Genomic DNA, 24,352 nt, shown 5'->3' with positions numbered 1-24,352 from the left:
TTTCAGACACCTTCTGTAGATATTAATCTTTAGTGCTTTATCAGACTCTACATTGCTCTGTGTGTTATTTTCTGTATCAGAATTAGCTCGTTCTTTTCCATTCTCTGGTTTAATTTCTCTCTACTGACATACTATATTGGTTGGTTAATAATATACTGTCTTCAATAATTCTCTCTTTTGATCCTTTGTTTTTTAACTATTCAATTAATGGCCATCTCTTTTGGTCAACCAAAATTTATTCCAAATTTCTTGAATTAATTTTCCTCAAGATTTCAAAATGAGATATATGTTTAATGCTTCCAGATTGAAGCATGACATTGGTAGACCAACAATGACATTTTTCTAAAAAATGCAGGACTTGAGCAATCAGAGGGCACTGCAGTTTTATTATTTGCTGCTTTCCAGCTGCTAGTGGGGAAAAAAATAGCTAACTTTAAGAAATTTTTGTCTTCAAGAGAAACTAACCTATCGGGGGGAAGAAAAATTTTTTTTAGTATAGAGACAGCTACTGTACAGCAAGAGTTTAAATCGAATGGCAGTAAACATTCCTATAATTAGAAAAAGACGTGCTTCAATGAAAAGATTTCTAATCCTGTCTATTTTTAAGTAGATATCATTCAATTTCTTAGAAAACAACCAAGAATATAACTCATTAATTGTCTACTACAAATATGCAGAATGCCCATCCTTCTGCTCGGTAAAGCTGGGAAGGAAACTAAGCCAGCAGCACACGTAAGTAGGCAGCACTGAGGGATGGCTAAAATTGCTCTGAATGCAGAATGAAGAGTTTTGGTTTCTATGCCACTCACAGTGAGACTTTAGACAAATATAATTGCTATCTGAACCCTTTCTATGAGGCGGAGATTTAAGTTAAAAACAAAGGGTTTAGGTCACATATAAAGTCTCTTCCGACTTGCAACTTTCATGCTCCTATTCTGAGGTCAGCAGAACATAAGGGTCCAATGCAACTCTTCCTACGATTGCTAACAGTATGGATGGTTTAGGAGGAGCTACACTAGTGACTGAAAGATGGGCATTGAGAGGAAGGCTGTCAAGCAAGGGCGAGGCTGTGCTCCTGCTGATGGCTGTTCCGGAGAAGGGCCATGACAGCATCTTGAACACAGCTGTCTCTCCTCTAAAGGATGTGGCTGTCAGTTGAGACGGATGGAGACGGAGACACTGAGGCAAGAGAACTCGGTCTAGCAGCTATTTTAATAGACTTCTAACTTACTCTGCCCCGTTTAAGAGAGGTTGCACCTCGGCTTGGCTGATTAGCACTTCCACAAAGAATTATCTACAGGAACATCCCTGCGTACCCACAAACGACCCGATTTTAAAATGAAACATCCTCATCCCAAAATGCCCTCAGGGCTGCCCTGGCATGGTTACCGATGCAGGTGGGCTGTATGCCACTCCAGGTGCCGTCAGCTTGGCAGACTCTTCTTGAAGATCCCACCAGTATGAAGGGGGATTTGCACTGGAAGGAGACTTCAGACTTATAGGTGAAACTCTTGCCGCTAAGTCGCCCCTCTGCGGGGATGCCGGGGTCTCCACAGAACACGGCTGTTGAAGACAACAAGGAAGTCATCTGACACTGTGTGCCCCTGGATTAGGTGACCCTATTAAACTTGCTTAACTAGTTCCTGTTAAATCTTTAGGTATAATTCATAAACCAATAAATGTCAGAAAGGACAGAATCCGCCCTGGGGCAGTGCAGTCTCAGATTTGAGGTTTTACATATCACTGCAGGGCTCTACGTGACATGTCGCTGTTTTCCTCAAATTGTAACCTGAGGGTTCGTACATCCGTGCCTCTGCCAAGGCGACCCAAGGAGCAAGTTTTGCTGGAGGACTTACGCAGGCATTGGGGAGTGTCCCCTTTCCACACCCCACGGCCTTCACAGGATAGGATGGCGGAGTGAGAGAGCTGGTAGCCGTCCACACAGCTGTAGCTTATGCTGGCGCCCCAGTGGAAATCAGCTCCCTCCACTTTTCCGTTCTGTACTTGAGGAGGCTGAGTGCACATGACAGCTGCTTCCGAAGAAGAAATGAGATTAAACTTTCTGGAGGCCCCACCACCACCGCGATGCTCAAATGATCAACATTTTAATTGTACATGAATTACAAATGACACCGACATAGGGTTGCGTTTCTTTACGAAAAGAATAACTGAGGAAGACAGTAAATCAAAATAATGAAAATTTTCTCCAGTATCTCTTCATTAATTTACATCGAGTACATAAAAGCAAGGCAAAGTCAAAACGCATCACACTGTAAAAGAAACCGGGATTGAACATGACATTCTCAATGTGTACACGGCCAGCAAGGAAGGTAGTCCAACCGACTAATCAACAATCGCCTAATCTCAATTCAACAATGACTAGTCCAACTTACATCAAAACAAATAATAGCTATCCATAACAACAAAGGACAAACCTGAACTCTCATACTCATATCACTGATCCTATTCATTGGCTCAACAAACTTATTAGGCCTACTACCTCACTCATTTACACCAACAACACAACTATCAATAAACCTAGGCATAGCCATTCCCCTATGGGCAGGGACAGTATTCATAGGCTTTCGTCACAAAACAAAAGCAGCCCTAGCCCACTTTCTACCTCAAGGAACGCCCATTTTCCTCATCCCCATACTAGTAATTATCGAGACTATCAGCCTATTTATTCAACCTGTAGCCCTAGCCGTGCGGCTAACCGCTAACATTACCACCGGACACCTCCTAATACACCTCATCGGAGGGGCAACACTAGCCCTCATAAGCATCAGCCCCTCAACAGCCCTTATTACGTTTATCATCCTAATTCTACTAACTATTCTCGAATTCGCAGTAGCTATAATCCAAGCCTACGTATTCACTCTCCTGGTAAGCCTTTACTTACACGACAACACCTAATGACCCACCAAACCCACGCTTACCACATAGTAAACCCCAGCCCATGACCGCTTACAGGAGCCCTATCAGCCCTCCTGATAACATCAGGACTAGCCATGTGATTTCACTTTAACTCAACCTTACTTCTAGCTATAGGGCTATTAACTAACATCCTTACCATATATCAATGATGACGAGACATCATCCGAGAAAGCACATTCCAAGGCCATCACACATCAATCGTTCAAAAGGGACTCCGATATGGCATAATCCTTTTTATTATCTCAGAAGTCTTCTTCTTCTCTGGCTTCTTCTGAGCCTTTTACCACTCAAGCCTAGCCCCCACGCCCGAACTAGGCGGCTGCTGACCACCCACAGGTATCCACCCCTTAAACCCCCTAGAAGTCCCCTTACTCAACACCTCAGTGCTCCTAGCATCTGGAGTCTCTATCACCTGAGCCCATCATAGCCTAATAGAAGGAAACCGTAAAAATATGCTCCAAGGCCTATTCATCACAATTTCGCTAGGCGTATACTTCACCCTCCTCCAAGCCTCAGAATACTATGAAGCCTCATTTACTATTTCAGATGGAGTGTACGGATCAACATTTTTCGTGGCAACAGGGTTCCACGGACTACACGTAATTATCGGATCTACCTTCCTCATTGTATGTTTCCTACGCCAACTAAAATTCCACTTTACATCCAGCCACCACTTCGGATTCGAAGCAGCCGCTTGATACTGACACTTCGTCGACGTAGTCTGACTATTCTTGTACGTCTCTATTTATTGATGAGGATCCTATTCTTTTAGTATTGACCAGTACAATTGACTTCCAATCAATCAGCTTCGGTACAGCCCGAAAAAGAATAATAAACCTCATACTGACACTCCTCACTAACACATTACTAGCCTCGCTACTCGTACTCATCGCATTCTGACTACCGCAACTAAACATCTATGCAGAAAAAACCAGCCCATATGAATGCGGATTCGACCCTATAGGGTCAGCACGCCTCCCTTTCTCAATAAAATTTTTCTTAGTGGCCATTACATTTCTGCTATTCGACTTAGAAATTGCCCTCCTATTACCCCTTCCATGAGCATCCCAAACAACTAACCTAAACACTATACTTATCATAGCACTAGTCCTAATCTCTCTTCTAGCCATCAGCCTAGCCTACGAATGAACCCAAAAAGGACTAGAATGAACTGAGTATGGTAATTAGTTTAAACCAAAACAAATGATTTCGACTCATTAAACTATGATTAACTTCATAATTACCAACATGTCACTAGTCCATATTAATATCTTCCTAGCATTCACAGTATCCCTCGTAGGCCTACTAATGTACCGATCCCACCTAATGTCCTCACTCCTATGCCTAGAAGGAATAATACTATCACTATTCGTCATAGCAACCATAATAGTCCTAAACACCCACTTCACACTAGCTAGCATAATACCTATCATCTTACTAGTATTCGCTGCCTGCGAAGCAGCTCTAGGGTTATCCCTACTAGTCATAGTCTCCAATACTTATGGAGTGGACCACGTACAAAACCTTAACCTCCTCCAATGCTAAAAATCATCATTCCCACAATCATACTTATGCCCCTTACATGGCTATCAAAAAAGAATATAATCTGAATTAACACTACAACCTACAGTCATTAATCAGCCTTATCAGCCTATCCCTCCTAAACCAACCTAGCAACAATAGCCTAAACTTCTCACTAATATTCTTCTCTGACCCCCTATCAGCCCCACTTCTGGTGTTGACAACATGACTACTGCCACTAATACTCATAGCCAGCCAACATCATCTATCTAAGGAACCACTAATCCGAAAAAAACTCTACATCACCATGCTAACCATACTTCAAACTTTCCTAATCATGACTTTTACCGCCACAGAACTAATCTCCTTCTACATCCTATTTGAAGCCACATTAGTTCCAACACTAATTATCATCACCCGCTGAGGCAACCAAACAGAACGCCTAAACGCAGGCCTCTACTTCCTATTCTACACACTAATAGGTTCCCTCCCACTCTTAGTTGCACTAATCTCTATCCAAAACCTAACAGGCTCACTAAACTTCCTATTAATTCAATACTGAAACCAAGCACTACCCGACTCTTGATCCAATATCTTCCTATGACTAGCATGTATAATAGCATTCATAGTCAAAATACCCCTATATGGTCTTCACCTCTGACTCCCAAAAGCCCATGTAGAAGCCCCAATTGCCGGATCCATAGTGCTAGCAGCCATTCTACTAAAACTAGGAGGCTACGGAATACTACGAATTACAACAATACTAAACCCCCAAACTAGCTTTATAGCCTACCCCTTCCTCATACTATCCCTGTGAGGAATAATCATAACTAGTTCCATCTGCTTGCGACAAACCGACCTGAAATCACTTATTGCATACTCCTCTGTCAGCCACATAGCCCTAGTAATCGTAGCCGTCCTCATCCAAACACCATGAAGTTATATAGGAGCTACAGCCCTAATAATCGCCCACGGCCTTACATCATCAATACTATTCTGCCTGGCAAACTCAAATTACGAACGTACCCATAGCCGAACTATAATCCTAGCCCGCGGACTTCAAACACTTCTTCCCCTTATAGCAGCCTGATGACTATTAGCCAGCCTAACCAACCTGGCCCTCCCTCCCAGCATTAACCTAATTGGAGAGCTATTCGTAGTAATATCATCATTCTCATGATCAAATATTACCATTATCCTAATAGGAGCCAATATCACCATCACCACTCTCTACTCCCTATATATACTAATCACAACACAACGAGGGAAATACACACACCATATCAATAGCATTAAACCTTCATTTACACGAGAAAACGCACTCATGGCCCTCCACATGACTCCCCTACTACTCCTGTCACTTAACCCTAAAATTATCCTAGGCTTTACGTACTGTAAATATAGTTTAACAAAAACACTAGATTGTGGATCTAGAAACAGAAACTTAATATTTCTTATTTACCGAGAAAGTATGCAAGAACTGCTAATTCATGCCCCCATGTCTAACAAACATGGCTCTCTCAAACTTTTAAAGGATAGGAGCTATCCGTTGGTCTTAGGAACCAAAAAATTGGTGCAACTCCAAATAAAAGTAATCAACATGTTCTCCTCCCTCATACTAGTTTCACTATTAGTACTAACCCTCCCAATCATATCATCAATCTTCAATACCTACAAAAACAGCACGTTCCCACATCACGTAAAAAACACTATCTCATATGCCTTCATTACTAGCCTAATTCCCACTATAATATTTATTCACTCTGGACAAGAAACAATCATCTCAAACTGACACTGAATAACCATACAAACCCTCAAACTATCCCTAAGCTTCAAACTAGATTACTTCTCAATAATTTTCGTACCAGTAGCCCTATTCGTAACATGATCTATTATAGAATTCTCCCTATGATACATGCACTCAGATCCTTACATTACTCGATTTTTTAAATACTTACTTACATTCCTCATCACTATAATAATTCTAGTCACAGCTAACAATCTTTTCCAACTGTTCATCGGATGGGAGGGAGTAGGCATCATGTCATTCTTACTAATCGGATGATGATACGGTCGAACAGATGCCAACACCGCGGCCCTTCAAGCAATCCTTTATAACCGCATCGGGGATATCGGCTTCATCATGGCCATAGCCTGATTCCTATTCAACACCAACACATGAGACCTCCAACAAATCTTCATACTCGACCCCAACCTCACCAACCTCCCGCTCCTAGGCCTCCTCCTAGCCGCAACTGGCAAATCCGCTCAATTTGGACTCCACCCATGACTTCCTTCAGCCATAGAGGGCCCTACACCAGTCTCAGCCCTACTCCACTCCAGCACAATAGTTGTAGCAGGCGTCTTCCTGCTAATCCGCTTCCATCCACTAATAGAAAACAACAAAACAATCCAGTCACTTACCCTATGCCTAGGAGCTATCACCACACTATTCACAGCAATCTGCGCACTCACTCAAAACGACATCAAAAAAATCATTGCTTTCTCCACCTCCAGCCAACTAGGCCTGATAATCGTAACCATCGGTATCAATCAACCCTACCTAGCATTCCTCCACATCTGCACTCACGCATTCTTCAAAGCTATACTATTTATATGTTCCGGATCCATTATCCACAGCCTAAATGACGAGCAAGATATCCGAAAAATAGGCGGACTATTTAATGCAATACCCTTCACCACCACATCTCTAATTATTGGCAGCCTTGCACTCACCGGAATACCTTTCCTCACAGGCTTCTACTCCAAAGACCTCATCATCGAAACCGCCAACACATCGTACACCAACGCCTGAGCCCTAATAATAACTCTCATTGCCACATCCCTCACAGCTGTCTACAGCACCCGAATCATCTTCTTTGCACTCCTAGGGCAACCCCGCTTCCTCCCTCTGACCTCAATCAACGAAAATAACCCCTTTCTAATTAACTCCATCAAACGCCTCTTAATTGGCAGCATTTTTGCCGGATTCTTCATCTCCAACAATATCTACCCCACAACCGTCCCAGAAATAACCATACCTACTTACATAAAACTCACCGCCCTCGCAGTAACCATCCTAGGATTTACACTAGCCCTAGAACTAAGCTTGATAACTCATAACTTAAAACTAGAACACTCCACCAGCGTATTCAAATTCTCCAACCTCCTAGGATACTACCCAACAATTATACACCGACTCCCACCGCTCGCTAACCTATCAATAAGCCAAAAATCAGCATCACTTCTACTAGACTCAATCTGACTAGAAAACATCCTACCAAAATCCATCTCCCAGTTCCAAATAAAAACCTCAATCCTAATTTCCACCCAAAAAGGACAAATCAAATTATATTTCCTCTCATTCCTCATCACCCTTACCCTAAGCATACTACTTTTTAATCTCCACGAGTAACCTCTAAAATTACCAAGACCCCAACAAGCAACGACCAACCGGTCACAATCACAACCCAAGCCCCATAACTATACAATGCAGCAACCCCTATAATCTCCTCACTAAACACCCCAGAATCTCCAGTATCATAAATAGCTCAATCCCCCACACCACTAAACTTAAACACCACCCCCACTTCCTCACTCTTCAGAACATATAAAACCAACATAACCTCCATCAACAACCCTAAAAGAAATACCCCCATAACAGTCGTATTAGATACCCATACCTCAGGATACTGCTCAGTAGCCATAGCCGTTGTATAACCAAAAACAACCAGCATTCCTCCCAAGTAAATCAAAAACACCATCAACCCCAAAAAGGACCCTCCAAAATTCATAATAATACCACAACCGACCCCTCCACTTACAATCAACACTAAACCCCCATAAATAGGTGAAGGTTTTGAAGAAAACCCCACAAAACTAACAACAAAAATAACACTCAAAATAAACACAATATATGTCATCATTATTCCCACGTGGAATCTAACCACGACCAATGACATGAAAAATCATCGTTGTATTTCAACTATAAGAACACCAATGACAAACATCCGGAAATCTCACCCACTAATTAAAATCATCAATCACTCTTTTATTGACCTACCAGCCCCCTCAAACATTTCATCATGATGAAACTTCGGCTCCCTCCTAGGAATCTGCCTAATCCTCCAAATCTTAACAGGCCTATTCCTAGCCATACACTACACATCAGACACGACAACTGCCTTCTCATCCGTCACTCACATCTGCCGAGACGTTAACTACGGATGAATTATTCGCTACCTCCAACCGACTACCTCTTATTCAATTTATGTCTTCTTATGATGGTAACAAGGACAAATCAAATGAGGGCTCAGTCATATGACAAAAGACAAACTTTTGAATGGATATGTACAGGTGGTAAGAATTTCTCCTGCAGTATTCTTTTCTTTATTTAAAGATAGCACATAATTTACAAGACTTTGTGTTGATCCATTTGCTGAATAATTACAAAACTAATGCTTAAATGGTTAAAGGAGACCCTGTGAAACACCACTTGCCAGTGTTTTATAACAGTCTCGGAGCCTGATGTTGACTTTGTGCTTGGACCCACAGAGCAAGAACACATTCTCAGGGGTGATCTGCCAGTTGGTGCTGGCCCCACGTATCCACCTGCCCCGTGCTAGCCACTGTACTAAGATGCACTATCCAAACATCTTATGCCCTGAGGAGCCAAGAGCTTCCTGGGGATTTGCCAATGACCGTTTAGACCACAGGAGAAGAACCCCACCTGAATTTTTTCACCTGTGTTTTCTTACACACGCTCAGGCTCACACTTTCTCATGTGAGAAAGACACACAGATGCACACAGAGTCACACATGCACACTCAGCAGCTGGAAATAGGCCCTTCTCTTGCCATTCAACCTTCCATCCATCTATTCATTTTTTCAATAGACAGTTCTTGAGAATCCATATGTGAGGGTTGGGGGAACATGTGTTTGAGACAGGGGGAATGTCAAGTGAACAGGCCCCCAGGCGGGAAGAGTAACAAGTGGCGTGGTTCAACACAGGGGTGAGGAGGGTGACCAGCATGAGAAGAGGCCAGGGGGAGAGAAGGAAGTCTCATCTGGAAGGGCCTGGTCAGCCATGGAGCTAATTATTAATCCAACAAGCATTAAAAAGAGCATCAGCAGTCTATAAAAACATATATGAATTTCCAGAGACCAGACCATTTTGTTGACAATTGTCGTCAACATGCTCATTTGACCAGAACACCCCAACACAACTTTGTGAGTTCCATTAAGCATTAATGTAGTGCCTGCTAAGTAACAGGCACAGTATTAGTAATTGCACATAGAAGAAAGAACAGAAGACAGAGCCATCCTTACACTCTAGTGGGAGGTAAAACAAGGACAGTCCAAGAACATGCCAATGTCCAAAGGGAGAGGAAGCCATAGTGTTGAATATTGAGGTCTCATTCAGGACCCCCAACAAGCTCTGTCTACACAAGAGCTGCCTGTATTTCAGAGCCTGTTGAAGATGGCACTGTCCTCTTAAGGCCCCCACTCAGGCTCTCCACTCTCACACTATTTTACCTGTTCCTGGTCTAATAAGGAGTAAGCACCACATTTTTATATTTGATCACTGATCACTTTTGAGCCCCACTCCTCTCCTTTCTGCCCCCCACCCCTGCCCTCTAGGCCAGCTGGTAGGAAAGCCTGCACACTCTCTCTCTGGTGCTGATGGAGAAGTCCTAACCATGCAAATCCTTGTCCCTGTACTGTTTGCCCCCGCCCCATTCCCTCGTCACTGTACGGACCCAACCCACTCTCTCTAATTTGCTCAAGACACCTAGACTGGCTTCAGCCTGCCCTGTTCTCCCCGGGAAGTCCAACTGTAGGAGGCATAAACCTTCGCACCCCACCTCCATGTCTGCGTGGATCTTCAGTCTCAGCATGGCTTCTCTCTCTAACCTGACTCTAAATTCCTATGATGATATTCCCCGTCATATCTGCGGTAAGACTGAACACAACCAGGGTTAACATGGTTACTCAGAGAGCAAAGCATTAGGATTCCAAACACGGACTTAGAGGTAGGATGAGTGTCATCTGAATCCTGACGTCTCCGATTCCTGATCTGTGATCCTGAGCCGTTTACTAACTCGCTCCGTGAGTCAGTTTTCCTATATGCAAAACTGAGATTAAAATATTAAGAAAATGAAGTGATTTAATACTGGCAAATGAGTTTACAAGAATTCCTAGCATATGGAAGGACTACATAAATGCTTGCAAAATGAAATAAAACATAATTCAATAAAGACTTCTCTCTGTATGACTCAAACCGCCAAGTGCTGACACAGACCTTTGCAGACCGGTTTGCTGTGGCTCCACGTGCTGTCTTTGGTACAGCGGATGGTGGGGGACGTGACAGGGTCCATGACATAGCCGGGGTTACACTGGTAGCTCACGGTCTTATTGAAGGTGAAATCTGTCCCAAACTGGATGCCATTGGCCAGGGTACCTGGATCTCCACAGCTTATAACTAACATACGGGAAACAAAAAAGAATTAGAGAAATACAAAATTATCATGAAATGAATTAGTCAAGGTTTCTATTTAAGTTACTCTCCTTAAGCTGCTCTTCAAAGCGATTAAGCAGTGAAATTACTGCAGCAATACTGTCCTGTGTTTGACAGTTTTACTGACCGGCTGTCAGGAGGCTATGGGTTTAGAATTGATTATGTCCATTTCATTGGTGGTTGGCTGTGTGGATGCTGGCTGCCTTCCTTGTCTCGTCTTTAGTAAGGCATGGTGTGTAATCACACCACAAAGTTATGGACAGAGACTCAGGCTGCGATAAGAGAACCACTTTCCTTATTTCTCTTCAGGCTAAATGGCCACAGAGAGAACAAATCTTAACTATTTTTGGCCTCAGTTTTACAATGTCCAATCCAGACCAACCGTCCATTTAAAGCAGTGTCAACCATATAAAAAAGAAAGTGAAGAAAAATCTAAAAGTATCTGATAAATAGAGTCATAACATCAAATACATGCATATCTTTTCTTCTCTCTATATTAAAAATGAATAAAACACGTTAAAAATAAATTTGTTTGTCTCAATCAGGTAGATATCATGGTAATGTCCTTGAGTCTAGTGTGATGGTTAGTTACGAACTTGTACAGTCGGGAGCTGTGCCTGTCCAGGTCCCATTGGCCGTGCAGTGCCGAGTCATCAGCCCCGAGGTCTTATAGCCTTCCCAACAGGCATAGATGACCGAGCTGGAGAACAGGATGCCATCGCTACTGACAATCATGCCATTGGTGGGCGTGCCAGGATTGCCACAGGACACAGCTGTGAGGGACACAAAAACAGTGACACACCAAGAGTGATCTGTTACTAAAATGTCAAGTACAAGAGACCAAGGTCATCAGTGTAACAGATGACAAATTTATTTAAAAACACAGGACAGGGATCGGTCTGGTGGCGCAGCGGTTAAGTGTGCATGTTCCGCTTTGGCGGCCTGGGGTTCGCTGGTTCGGATCCCGGGTGCAGACATGGCACTGCTTGGCACACCATGCTGTGGTAGGCATCCCACATATAAAAGCGGAGGAAGATGGGCATGGATGTGAGCTCAGGGCCAGTCTTCCTCAGCAAAAAGAGGAGGATTGACAGCAGATGTTAGCTCAGGGCTAATCTTCCTCAGAAATTTTTTTAAAAATTTAAAAAACAGGACATATTACTATAGAAGATATTTCCTTTAGAACTCACCCATTACTGTACTGATGTTACAAATGTGAAAATTACATTTTCATATCATCCTTTCTAAAGTGCATTACTTCAAGAAGAGCTAAAGCACTGAAAATTCAAAGCCTTACCACTTTGATATTTAACACGTTTATATTATAAAAATAAAATTATTAGGATTTTTTAAAGGATCTATTTGATATCAGCAACTCAGAAGTGTCTCCCTTCATACAACAGCTGAGTTTTTAGAAAAATCTAGGCAAATCGGGTCATATTCTGCATCCCCAGGATGAGCATTTTGGAGAATAAGGGATGCCTGAGGACTATAAGTGACTGCTCTTAAACTGTTCTGCAAAACGTCTCCTCAATGTCACCAAGTCTATGTCACCAGCTGGGTGAACTGGCTTTGTCAGGGCTGCACTTGACACTCTCTGAAGACAATCTTAATGTCATGTCTTGGGACTTCAGCTAATGATGGGCAGTGCAACAGGTCTACATTCTATCTATCCTGTGGGCTCCTTGGTCAGCAAGCAGAGAAAGCTCAGCAGCCGCTGGGTGTACATCAAGGTAAAGAGTTTAATCTACAACATGTTTTTTTTTTCCTTTTTTAGTTGAGCCTATTTATCATAAAGACAGTTGTTTTTCCTCCTTAGCCCTCCCACAATAATAAACAGGCAGACATATAAAGAATGTGACCCGTGGCTGGATTTTAATAACAAGAGTGTACCACGAGGCCATTTCCTAGAATGACCGAATATTTGAAAACAGTCTTGCCTATTTAGTTGCTCCACTTTCAAATCTAGCCTTGAGAATAATGATAGACTCTTCTCAAAGATATTGAAGAAAACAGACTGCAAAATGTACATAGCATACAAAAGCCACTGTAATGGAAGTTTATGGAATTGCCTATCACACTATGTTGAAAATGCATTTATCCTTGGTTCAGACTAGATCTTGTTCGACAAATAGAAAGCGTACATGCTGGTGCTTCTGTACCTGTGCCCATGACAGACATAACTAATCAATCATAACCTTCTTCCATGATGAATCTGAGTTTGAACTTACAGTCCTTTCTAACCCAGGCCTTTCAGCAGTTTCTGGGCTGGATTTGAGAAGAGATATGTTTACAACCCTGAAGCACATGATATCTAATATTCTCTAAAGCTCAGAAGTTCTATGATGGCTGTGATATAAATTAAAATTTCATATTGCAAAAAACCAAGATGTTGGACTGTTCAAGACAATTATTCATTCAACAAGTGTTGATTCATCCCTTAGTATGCAACAGTTATTGAGTAGATGGACTAATGGAAAAGAATTGTATTGATCCAATTCACAGTTTAGCAAATCAACAAAAGACACCCATGTCATTATTTTATTCTAATCATATCTGCTATTAAGATCTAAGCGGCAATTTTCAAAAGTCACCTGTGAAGGACTAAACTAAAATGAGATGTGATTGGCAAAACATTCAGCTTAATTTATAGACTAATATATCGTCAGTACAAGAATGCCCATCATAATAATGCCATCCTAATGTTTAGAACGTCCTCTCAAATATTGTAGTCTATAAAATCAAAGTCATGGTTAACTTTTTCTTTCTGACAGAAACACTTTGAGTGCTGGTGATGCCTATGAAGTTGAAAATCAGAAGACAGCATCAACATACTTGTTTTCGTACTAATGCCAGAATGTTATGAGATATGAAGATGACCACTAGAGTGAAAGAAGGGATTAAATTTAGACTCATGAGAAGGGAAAAAAGATTTTTTAAAAATTAAAAGTTAAAATTTCTTTTTAAGTACTTTAAGAACATTTGATTAATGTGACTCCTTTTGGTAAAAGATCATTTTCCTTAGTAAAGTAGCATTATACTTATTTCAAATACACTTTAGTGTTTACAGATATCAGTAGTACTCACTTAGCATGCTGTATTAGGAAAACTGCTGCTAAACTGAGTTAGGTAGTTTGGGGTTTGAATCTTTGCTCATACAAGTTAAGCAAACGTGAGCAATCAATGTAAGTCCTCAACTTGTAGTGTCTTCACTGTAAAATAGGTATACTAGAGATAATTGCTCCCAGATTAAACAGAATATGCACAAAATGCCTAGAAACAACCAGGTATGTTAGTAATAGTAAAGATATACATGGCAGCTGATGCTATTGTTATTTCCATTATCTTCATCATCATCCACATACCCATTACCTGAATAAAACGTAGGCTTTATCATAATTTCATGGGAAAAAGGATTAAAAGTTGCCTAATGCAACCAAAATCAATGATGGAGTTATATTTAAGAACTTCATGAGCAATACCAATTTGAGAAGTTAAGTTAATGAGCCTATGATTAAAAGATTAGATTGCTATCAAAGAAAACACAATTTAAAGTCATGGAAATATATTAAAAATATAGGTTCTTTAATGTTTAGGAGTTTTAAAAATGTTATTATTTTATGACTCATGAACTCCTCCTTTTTAGAATTTGTTGAAATGTCCCATCAGGATCTAATGTTTTTAATAGATTCAGAGAAGTAATTTCATTAGGAGGGCGATGATCCTGGTTGGGGTATTGAATATGTGGTCATGGCTAACCTTTTTGGAATTGAAAAAGTCACAGGTAACTCCCCTTGTCTATAGAAAATGATATGTACCCCAAAGATTTGGACCTATGCTGAGAAGTGAGGGAAAAAATAAAAAAGAAAGCTACAGACTCTCCAGAAAGTTCCATTCCTAATAGAACATGAATGTATCCAAGTGAGATTTATTGAGTTTTTGAGAGCTATATTCTCCCACCAAATTTGGTTGACTTTTAACCAAAAATTTTAAAAATATTTTCTTGCCCCATTCTCTCTCCTCTTTTTCTTCTAGTACTCCAATTACAAGTGTGTTAATCTGCTTGATAGTATACCACAGGAAACTATCGTACTGGGGTTTTTTTCTTCATCTTTTTTCTCTCCATTTTTCAGACAGCATCATTCTCATTGACCTGCCTTCAAGCTAACTGACCTTTCTGCCATTTTTAATCTAAGTTCATGCAGCAAAGTTTTCGCATCAGATAGTGTATTTTTCAATTCCAGAGTTTTCATTTGATTCTCTTTTATTATTTCCATTTCTCTTGTTGAAATTTTCTGTTTATAACTCTAACTTACTTTAAATCCTTGAACATATTTTTAACAGCTGCTTTAAGGCTTTGTGCGTCATGTCCAACATTTGGGTCATCTCAGGATCAGATTTTATTTCTATGGTTTAGTTCGTTTGTCTGTTTGCCTATGGGTCATATTGTCCTGAGTCTTGCATATATAGTAATTTTTCCTTGCACGCTGGACATTGTGAATGAAATGTATGCATTACGTCATTCCTTTAAAAGATGTTGGGTTTTGTTCTGCTGGGCTTTTAAATTAGTTATAGGTCTTTTGGGTCTTATCCTCAGATTCATTCTTTATTAGAGGAGATCTGTTTAGTCTTAGTCCTAACAAATTTTTTCTCTTAGTTTTAGCATGTTCTCCTTATTTTAGGGGGTGGTACATTTTCATAATGTATGGGCTTTCTGGGCCTCCAATATTTCTCTGTATGGTATGACTTCTTTTTTTGTTTTTTTGGTGAGGAAGATTGTCACTGAACTAACATCTGTGGCAATCGTCCTCTATTTTGCATGTGGGATGTGGCCACAGTATGGCTTGATGAGGGGTGTGTAGGCCCACGCTCAGGATCAGAGCCCACAAAGCCCAGGCCACCAAGTGGAGCATGTAAACTTAACGACTACACCACCAAGCCGGTCCCTGGTATGACTTTTAATATCACACGTCCACTCTCAACTCTGCAACAGATCCTTGCATGACTGAGCCTCACCCATCCTTGTCATCCCAGCCCTCAGGCGAGTCACCCAGTGAATGCTCACACAGACTTCTGGGCTCTCCCTTTCTTAGCTCCCCCTTCTCAGATTCCCTATCCTGCACATTTCATTCCAGCAGCCCAGAACAATTTCTACTTCATCACTTCACCAAGCCATTCTACCACATGGGTTCCACTTTCGAACTTCACAGCAAGAAAAATACAGAATGGCAGGGGCATTATGGAGTTCATCTCATTTATTTCTTTTTTCCTAAAGAACGTAGTGATGTACTGTCTGTTGTTTAATGACAACAGATGATTGCCTCATATATTTTGTTGTTTTATAGTTGTTCTCAATAAGGCTAGCCTACCACCATTTAATATGTTGTAGATTGAAGTGTAAGTCTTATTTAATTTTCATAATACTCAAATATACTCTGGACCAACAATTCACAGGTGTAGTATAGAGGGAAAAGATTGGATTGGATGTAAACATAGATTACGAAAGTCATGTATAACTTTGAGGTACTAAATTATGGAAGAGAAAACACTCTGGTCTCAGTGAGAAAGACATGTTATCATGCAAATTTTAATATTCAAATCTAGAAGAGAGGAGGAAACTGAGGAAATTGTATCTGAGTAAGAAATAGTCTACTAATTTATAGTAACATACTTCAGTCAGTAAAAAAACGTACAATCCTACAATTCACAGCTGCAGGTGACATTTTCCCACCGCTCTTCAGAAATATTTGAGTTACATCAACTTCTTTAGAGCATAATCTCAAGATTTACACTAATTTGATTGTCAAGATGCAATTTGGAGTCAAAAGCTATCTTGGATTATTGTAAATACAGATATCTCAGGTATATCTAGATATCTGTATATATGATAATATATAGATATCTCCAACATAATCTTTGACTCTGAATTAGAACATATACAAACACATAGACATGCATGCATATGTGTCTATGTATATATTCATATTTTCTTATTTTTATATATATGTAAATTTTATATTATGTAGATTACATATAATATAATTGTCATATACAATATAGTTAGATTTACACATATATATTATTTTCAACTTATCTATATAACACACATAATAAAATGAGAGAAAGGGATAAGTAGAGATGGCATAGAAGAGTAGAGAAAATGAAGATTCAGAAACTTGATTTATATTTCTGGTATTGATATTGATATTGATAATTTATTCAAGTTGATCAAATTATATAGAAAGTGCTTTATACATATAAAAATAAATATTTAATTAATTTGTGTAACCATTTTAGACTCAAAAATTAAGTAATTGAAAAGTTTGTATGCAAAAACTTTCTAATATTTAAAGTCCTATCTGTCTGAATTATAAGTCAGTTATTTTCTGGACTCTAAACAAGCCCATGATATCTCAGCTCACCTTTGCTCAAGGTGAGTGTTGCCCATACGTGACACAGGGTCTATAAAGTATCCGTAACATTTTTACTGTTATTATTGGGGACCCCACCATTTCCTATGATGCCTCTCAAATATTACAATAAAATGTATTCACTCCAAATTATTATACAGAAAATACCCCTAGATTATTCCGTATGCAGTGCTCTGAGTGAGGGCTAACGGTAGCTTGGAAAGTATGTGAATTAAGACCTGTTCCAACCTGTGGAAATTTCCATTCTTGATTTACACTGCTCCTAGTCATTGCTCCTTCACCTCAGTTATTCACCTCCAGCAAGCACAAAATGCTGCAAATCACACGGAGATTATTACCAGAGATCAGAAACCTCCTTTGGGCTATAAACTTTCAAAGCGTAATAACCAGTGTCATATGATCTTTCGAAGTCAGGCCTATTTCCATGTTAGCAGTCATGGCTTTTGATGATTCTCTTATACATTTTGGGGGAAAATCGTTTATTGTGCAAATAGTCTAAATCTCTAGGATTTCTGTGGAATATTACTGGTCATTTTAGAATGAATTCCATGGTTTCAACTTGAAAGGTTGCCTTTCAGGCTTGACTCTACTCACCTTCACACACAGGCTGCAGCCCTGACCACGACCCATTGAGCAAACACATTCGCTCAGGGGAGCCCCTCAGCTGGTAGCCCATCTCACAGGAGAAGCGTAGAAGGCTCTTGGCCTTAAATTCATCTCCAAGCCGAGATCCATGTGGTGGGGTCCCTGGGTCACCACAAAATCCAGGATTATTCCCTGTTGAACATAAACACATATGGCAATAGACAATGTGGTTAGACTTCTTTAAAACAGAGCTGTTTGGGTTAAACAGAATGAAAAGTTATTTAAATGGGCATTGAACATGGGTTACAATTATATGGCATTCTGGAAATTTTGTGAGAAACGTTTTCTTTATTACAGCACAAAAATGGAAAGCTTTAAGAAATTGTTCTTGTGCAACTAAAATCAAAATAGCTTATTAAAATGCAGTTACGGCAATAATTGATATTCTTTAGAAGAAATAAAACACTGAGAATGGCAATGGCCAGCGCGAGATTTGTCCACCGGACGTGTCAGTATGAACAGTAAAAGGGAGACGGGGCTGAAGGTGTGTTGAGAATTTAAAAAAATCAAGTGAGAGGTTTGATTCTTCTCCATTATATCCAAGTTTCTGATTCACTGTTTTATTTATTTAAGAAACACTCATGGAAGAATTAAGATGATCGTTTTTTTTCAGAGAGGATCAATGTAATTACTGATTATAGAGACAGGAAAGATGTGGAAGAATTGAAAGGAAGCACAGAAAAGGAATAAAGTGCAAACTGGGCCAGAATGAGTCAACGTAAGCAAGCTTCGTAGTGAGGGTGACAAAGAAACTCTCGGGGCTCCTACAGAACATGTGACGGGATATGAGTGTAATGGTGATGATGAAGAGGATGACGGGGATGACGATGAAGATGAGCATGATGAAGAGGATGATGGTGGTGATCTATAACGAGGGCATATTTGGCTGGAAATGGAATAATAACAACTTCAAATAATTGCACTATTATGCAGTATTTCAGATAATTACCTAATTGTGTGATTTCTCACCTGTACAGTGGGGCAGTGCTCCACTCCAGTGACTATCCTCTTGGCAAACTCTAGTGCTATTGCCTACAAGACTCCGGCTCCCTTTGCATGAGTAGTGAACTGTGGCGCCATAGGTAAACAGTTCTCCAGTTAGGATAGCATTTGCAGGAACCCCTGGGTGTCCACATGATATAGCTTCAGAGGAAAAATTAAAAGAGATAAGTACATCATTCCCGTTCACCTGCCTTGCATTGGCAAGTCTCTCACATAGACACCCATACAAACATCACCTATTAATGAAAAACACTTAAATATACTGGCATATCCCTGAAGTTCCCTAGAGATAAGAAATACCAATTTCCAGAGGACACTCCCCCTGCCTTGAATATTTATATATTACTGAAGACAAGGAAAGGGTCTCTCAATGATTCTTTTTCCTAATCTTAAGTTAAAGTAGCTTTGCTTAAGGTATAAACTTACATTTAGGCTTTGAATGAGAAAGTCACTCTGCCTAAATTTTTTCCATCTGCTCCTAATTGTATCTCAAATAAGCAATACTATATGAAATTTTAGCAATTAACATAGATCCATCAAAACTATTTCCATTATTTTATCAGTTGGGGACAAAACTGTCAAATCTAATTGCTTTTCTAGTTTGCACGTCTCGGAAGACCATTCTAATAACTTTTTTTGAATAAGTGGCTAGGGGCCAGCCTGGTGGTGTAGTGGTTAAGTTTGCACATTCCGCTTCGGCAGCCAAGGGTTCACCAGTTCAGATCCTGGGCGCAGACCTACGCACCACTTGGCATGCCATGCTGTGGTAGGCGTCCCACATATAAAGTAGAGGAAGATGGGCAAGGATGTTAGCTCAGGGCCAGTCTTCCTCAGCAGAAAGAGAGGAATTGGCAGTAGAAGATAGCTCAGGGCTAATCTTCCTCAAAAAATAAATAAGTAAATAAATAAAAATGACTAGGTGGCTAATTATTAGTAATAATGAAAATATTTAAAGAAAAAATATTTGTCTAAAATATTTAAGTAAAACTATAATAAATTACTGATTAATTTTTTCCTTGTTATTCTATAAAATAATCTAAATATTTCCATTCATTTATTTAAAAGTTTGCCAAATTAAGCCCATAATCTATTCATAAATTATCCCTCAAAAAGACATATTCTGGAATCCAGATTAACAAGAGATAGTGAAGATTTACCTCTCCCTTTATATAAAGTCCCAAATAAGGGTTAACAATGGACAAACTATGCTACATGCAAACAGTTAAATGGACGCAGGCTGCCAACAAATTATTCAAAGGTAACTGATTTAACACCCTAAAGGAATTGCATTTGATCATTGGCAACCCAAGAGTTTTATCAACCAGAGAGGCAGATTTAAAAGGTTGAAAGGCATCCTCCACCCCCTGAGTCACATTAGCCCTCATATTGATACTGTCTGCATTCATTGGAGAACAAGACATCCATTCATTGGACAACAAGAGTTTATCTAGATAGAGTCCTAAAAGAATCTAATTAGAGCTGAATCAGTGAAATGGTTGGTAAATGACCAGTTCTAGGTGAAATAACAGAGAAAAAAAAACCAGTGAAACCATACAACAGCAAAAAATAGAGATGCAGCTTAGCTGCTATGAGCTTGTAAAAGCAAAATGCTCCTCTGAGGACCTGTATTCCCATCTTCATGATAATTCCAATTGTTAATGACAACAAGTGATGAGAACCAGCCCCCTAGGAAAATGAGACCAGTTAAAACCTGGTTCCTGGAGATTTGGAGCACACTGGCACTGTTACAAAAACTAACAGAAGGCTCACATAAGCCAGGGAAGATGTAAAAGAAATGTCTGGGGAAAAAAGGAAAAAAAAGAATTTCTATGAAAAATTCCCATGTGTGTCGTGAAGGCAGAGAAAACCAGAACACAGAGAAAATTTGCTAAAGATTGAAATACATGTATAGATGCATTTTCTGTCATATGAGGCTGTGCATTTGTTTTTAAAAGTCATCACTCTGTTTCTCCATGGAAATTGATTGTATTGTTATAGTTAGAATTTGAGACAAGTTTCCATGTAGATTGGAGGGAGTTGTGAGCGACACTGACTTGCAGGAAAAAATCTCCTGTACTAAGCCACGCCGACAATGTACTGAAAATGCTGTAATTGCAAGAGATAAAATAGATCCTTTGTTTTCACTAAATTCAATTCATAACATAACTGCCATTTCCCATTTTATTTATGCACACAAAATGCATACTAGGAGATAAGATTTCGATTACAAGGATTTTTTTGTTTCTGCCTGATTTTAAAATGGTGGAAGAGAGTGACTCTTTTTCCTAAATTTTCAGACCATGGTTTAACAAGATGATTCTCTTGGGGCTAAGGGACAATATGCTTTTTCAAGTGAAAGAAAGTAAGACTATAGCTATTTGGGTAAAAAAAAAAAAGTGTTCTTGTTAATCTATATGGTCTAAAATATACTGACAGTAATGTTTTGACGGGAGCTATAACGGTGATCTATAATTTTGTCTGCCCAGAAGAACACTTCCATTCTTCAGGGCAATATGCCTTCTTCTTATTTAAACATATGGATCAGGAGGAAATTACTATCAAGATAATATCTTTTTTATTGTATCAACTACTGACTCTACCAGAACTGCTCATGAGACCAAATTAGTATCCACAGATACTAGGATCCACAGGTCAACAGAAGGATACTCCGTACCAGAGTGCTTTGTTAATATTTCTGAATCTGGGTCCCGAAAGAGTGAAGCTGAGAGACACACGGTGTTGAGGCTGCTGGCCGCCATGTTTGAACTGTGAAGAATTAGCCTATCCACTGTGTTGAAGCAGAAGACAAGCAGTGATAAGTAGAGACAAAGACAGAATGGGTCCAAGTGCTGCCCAATAAGCTGGGACCATTTCTCTCTAGGGCCAGGTATGTGAGCATGCCAGTGTGGGTGCCCCCACTTTTTATCCTTTTAAACAAATTTGAGTTGTATTTTGTGATTTCTAGGCAATCTATAAAGATATCATAATAATTTATACACTTCATGATGGGGGGTTAGAAAGAATTAAAAACCAATACTTTATGAATACTTGAAAAAATAATTTGTTCTGTTGGTGGTGCCTTTATAGAGCTCTGTGGCACAAGAATCCAAAATAACCCTCGCTTACCCAAACACTTGGGTAAAGAGCGATCCCATAAGCCATTTGCCATACAGGTTAAGGCGGATGATCCCAACAAGTAAAATCCTTTCTTGCAATGATACATGACACTCGTTCCATACTCAAAACTCTCGGGGAAATTCTGTTGCCCATGACGAATGGCATTTTCCACAAAGCCTGGATCAGAACAGTTCACCACTGGAAAAGAAAACATATTACACATCATTTACATATGGCGATACTTTTATAAACAAAACAGATTGGAAAAGAAGGCAAACTCATCATCACTTCAGAAAATTTGCAAGATGACAATATCATAGCCAAGGATAATCAAAAAACACTCCTCCTTTCATGAGTTCTACCCGTTGCTTTGGGCTGTTACGCTTCAAAAAATGTCAAGCAATGTATCAGCTACTATAGCAATTTTAAGAACACGAGGCTAATTTCCTTTAACTATTTCCTAATAATAGGTTTCTTCAACGTAAAGTCTAAAATCAGTTTGCTTGGTTAAGTTTTTATGTTATGAAAATGTTAAAATAGAACTGGCTGAAGTTAGTTTAAATATTTTTACTCAAGTGCAACATTTTAGGACAGTCTGTGACAGTAATCAATGACACCCTACACCCACAGGCATTAATGCTTCAATACGTGTGCCTGAAGTAATTTCTGTAATAGGTCTAATGCAAATAAAAATGACAATGCTTCCATCAACACTGAGAAATGTAAATCAAGCCAGCCTCTTCCCCTTTCAGAAAGAGCCCCACAGCCGATGGTCTGTGGTGGCATGCGGGACACGCTCTGGTTAATCTGAATGGCGCTCTATTAGCCTGAATGCCTGTTGGCATCTGTGACGGAATTAGCAGTGTGCTTTTGCAGGTGCAGAGGAAAAGAAAGAGCCTCTGATTATCTCGTGCTTTGACCCACCACACCAGTGAATGAGGCAGCTGCTATGGAAGCTGCACTCTTTCCAGATATTTCTGGCTCAGAAAGCGGTTGTGCAATGAGTTCTCAGGCACTCGCTGCACATCATGGGGCCCAGCGGCCGAAGGCAATCCATTCCCCTGTCTGTGCATTCGATATCCTCTCGGTACGAAGGAGGAAGGTGTGGGGCAGAATAGAGGATCACAAGGGTCCCTTTTAGTGCTGTAGAATAATGTTCTCTGCTTTTTTAAGACAACCTGAGTTTGTATAAGAAAGACTCAAGTTCTTTTGAGTCAAAAAAGAACCACAAACATGTTTATGGAGCATAGGCAGATATTTTTAAGGCTCCAGAGCGCATTGCGTTCACAATAAAATTGTAACAAAACCCACTGAAATAGCAGGAATTACCTACTAGGAGGGAATCTAATAAACTGGGAAGACACATTATTTTTATAACCTGGAAGACAACCGCATAGGCCCCTCTGGCACCTGGAGTTGCATGCCAAACCCAGGAGATAGAAGCAGTTGCCTTGTATGGAACCCTCATACGCAGCAAGATGTGTCCTCGGCCCGAATGCTAAAGACAGCATTGTGTTTGTGTCTGTGCTTATGTTTCTCTTGGGAGATAGTCCAGAAAACAATATCAGACTCTTTTGCAGTGAGAGTAGAGAAAACCACTTAGGCAAGATGCGTGGAAGGCACTGAGCCATTTACTGAACACCTCTACTAGGAAACCCAGCAGATCCCAAATGCTCAACTGCCCTACTTGAGCTTCTCCTTTTTTTATTTGTGTTTTTATATTTTGGCCCAGCTTTCCATAATATAGCCTAATTGCATGGTGGCTGAGAAAGAGGAAAGGTACAAAGCAATTGCCATCATGGGTTTGGAGCTCAGGAGAAGGCTCTGGCTGGAGATAAGAAGAAAAAGCAAAAGGAGTCTCTGGCAGAGAAGCAGTTGTTGTCACAGCAACAATGAGACCCGTTTGCATCCTTCTCTCTGCCGGTTGAGAAAGGGATTGTTCTCTGAGTTTACAATGGCCGGAGGAGGGGTTTTAGAATCTCGAGTTTCACACCAATTGCTCTAAAACTCTGGGTTAGAACTCTCCTTGGTGGCCCCTCTTGCCCATGGCAAGAGGAGAGGTGTAGAAGACTCGAATGCTCTCATTACTGCCACCCATTCTGGGACTTCAGTTTGCAAGAGCATTACCTGGAAGGCATGCAGGAATGCTGAGTTCCCATTCTTCCACTGGTTCAGGGCCATT

General features: G+C 40.2%; 1 protein-coding gene across 2 annotated transcripts in view; it reads right to left on the bottom strand.

Moving 5' to 3' along the window:
- Positions 1-24,352, bottom strand: part of CSMD1 (CUB and Sushi multiple domains 1) — a 1,833,881-nt gene that overhangs the window by 27,345 nt on the left and 1,782,184 nt on the right. For both annotated transcript variants that reach the window (XM_023630572.2, XM_023630573.2), the window contains exons 55-61: positions 22,180-22,368; positions 19,021-19,194; positions 18,001-18,183; positions 11,572-11,748; positions 10,760-10,939; positions 1,857-2,030; positions 1,390-1,563 (exon numbers count right to left, since the gene is read on the bottom strand). In XM_023630572.2, coding sequence (XP_023486340.1) covers positions 1,390-1,563; positions 1,857-2,030; positions 10,760-10,939; positions 11,572-11,748; positions 18,001-18,183; positions 19,021-19,194; positions 22,180-22,368 — 1,251 coding nt within the window. The remainder of the gene's footprint in view (positions 1-1,389; positions 1,564-1,856; positions 2,031-10,759; positions 10,940-11,571; positions 11,749-18,000; positions 18,184-19,020; positions 19,195-22,179; positions 22,369-24,352) is intronic.

Source organism: Equus caballus, chromosome 27 (assembly GCF_041296265.1).
Source record: "Equus caballus isolate H_3958 breed thoroughbred chromosome 27, TB-T2T, whole genome shotgun sequence".
Classification (NCBI taxonomy): domain Eukaryota; kingdom Metazoa; phylum Chordata; class Mammalia; order Perissodactyla; family Equidae; genus Equus; species Equus caballus.
Note: the sequence above shows the minus strand (reverse complement) of the source record. Positions and strands in the feature narration are given on the sequence as shown.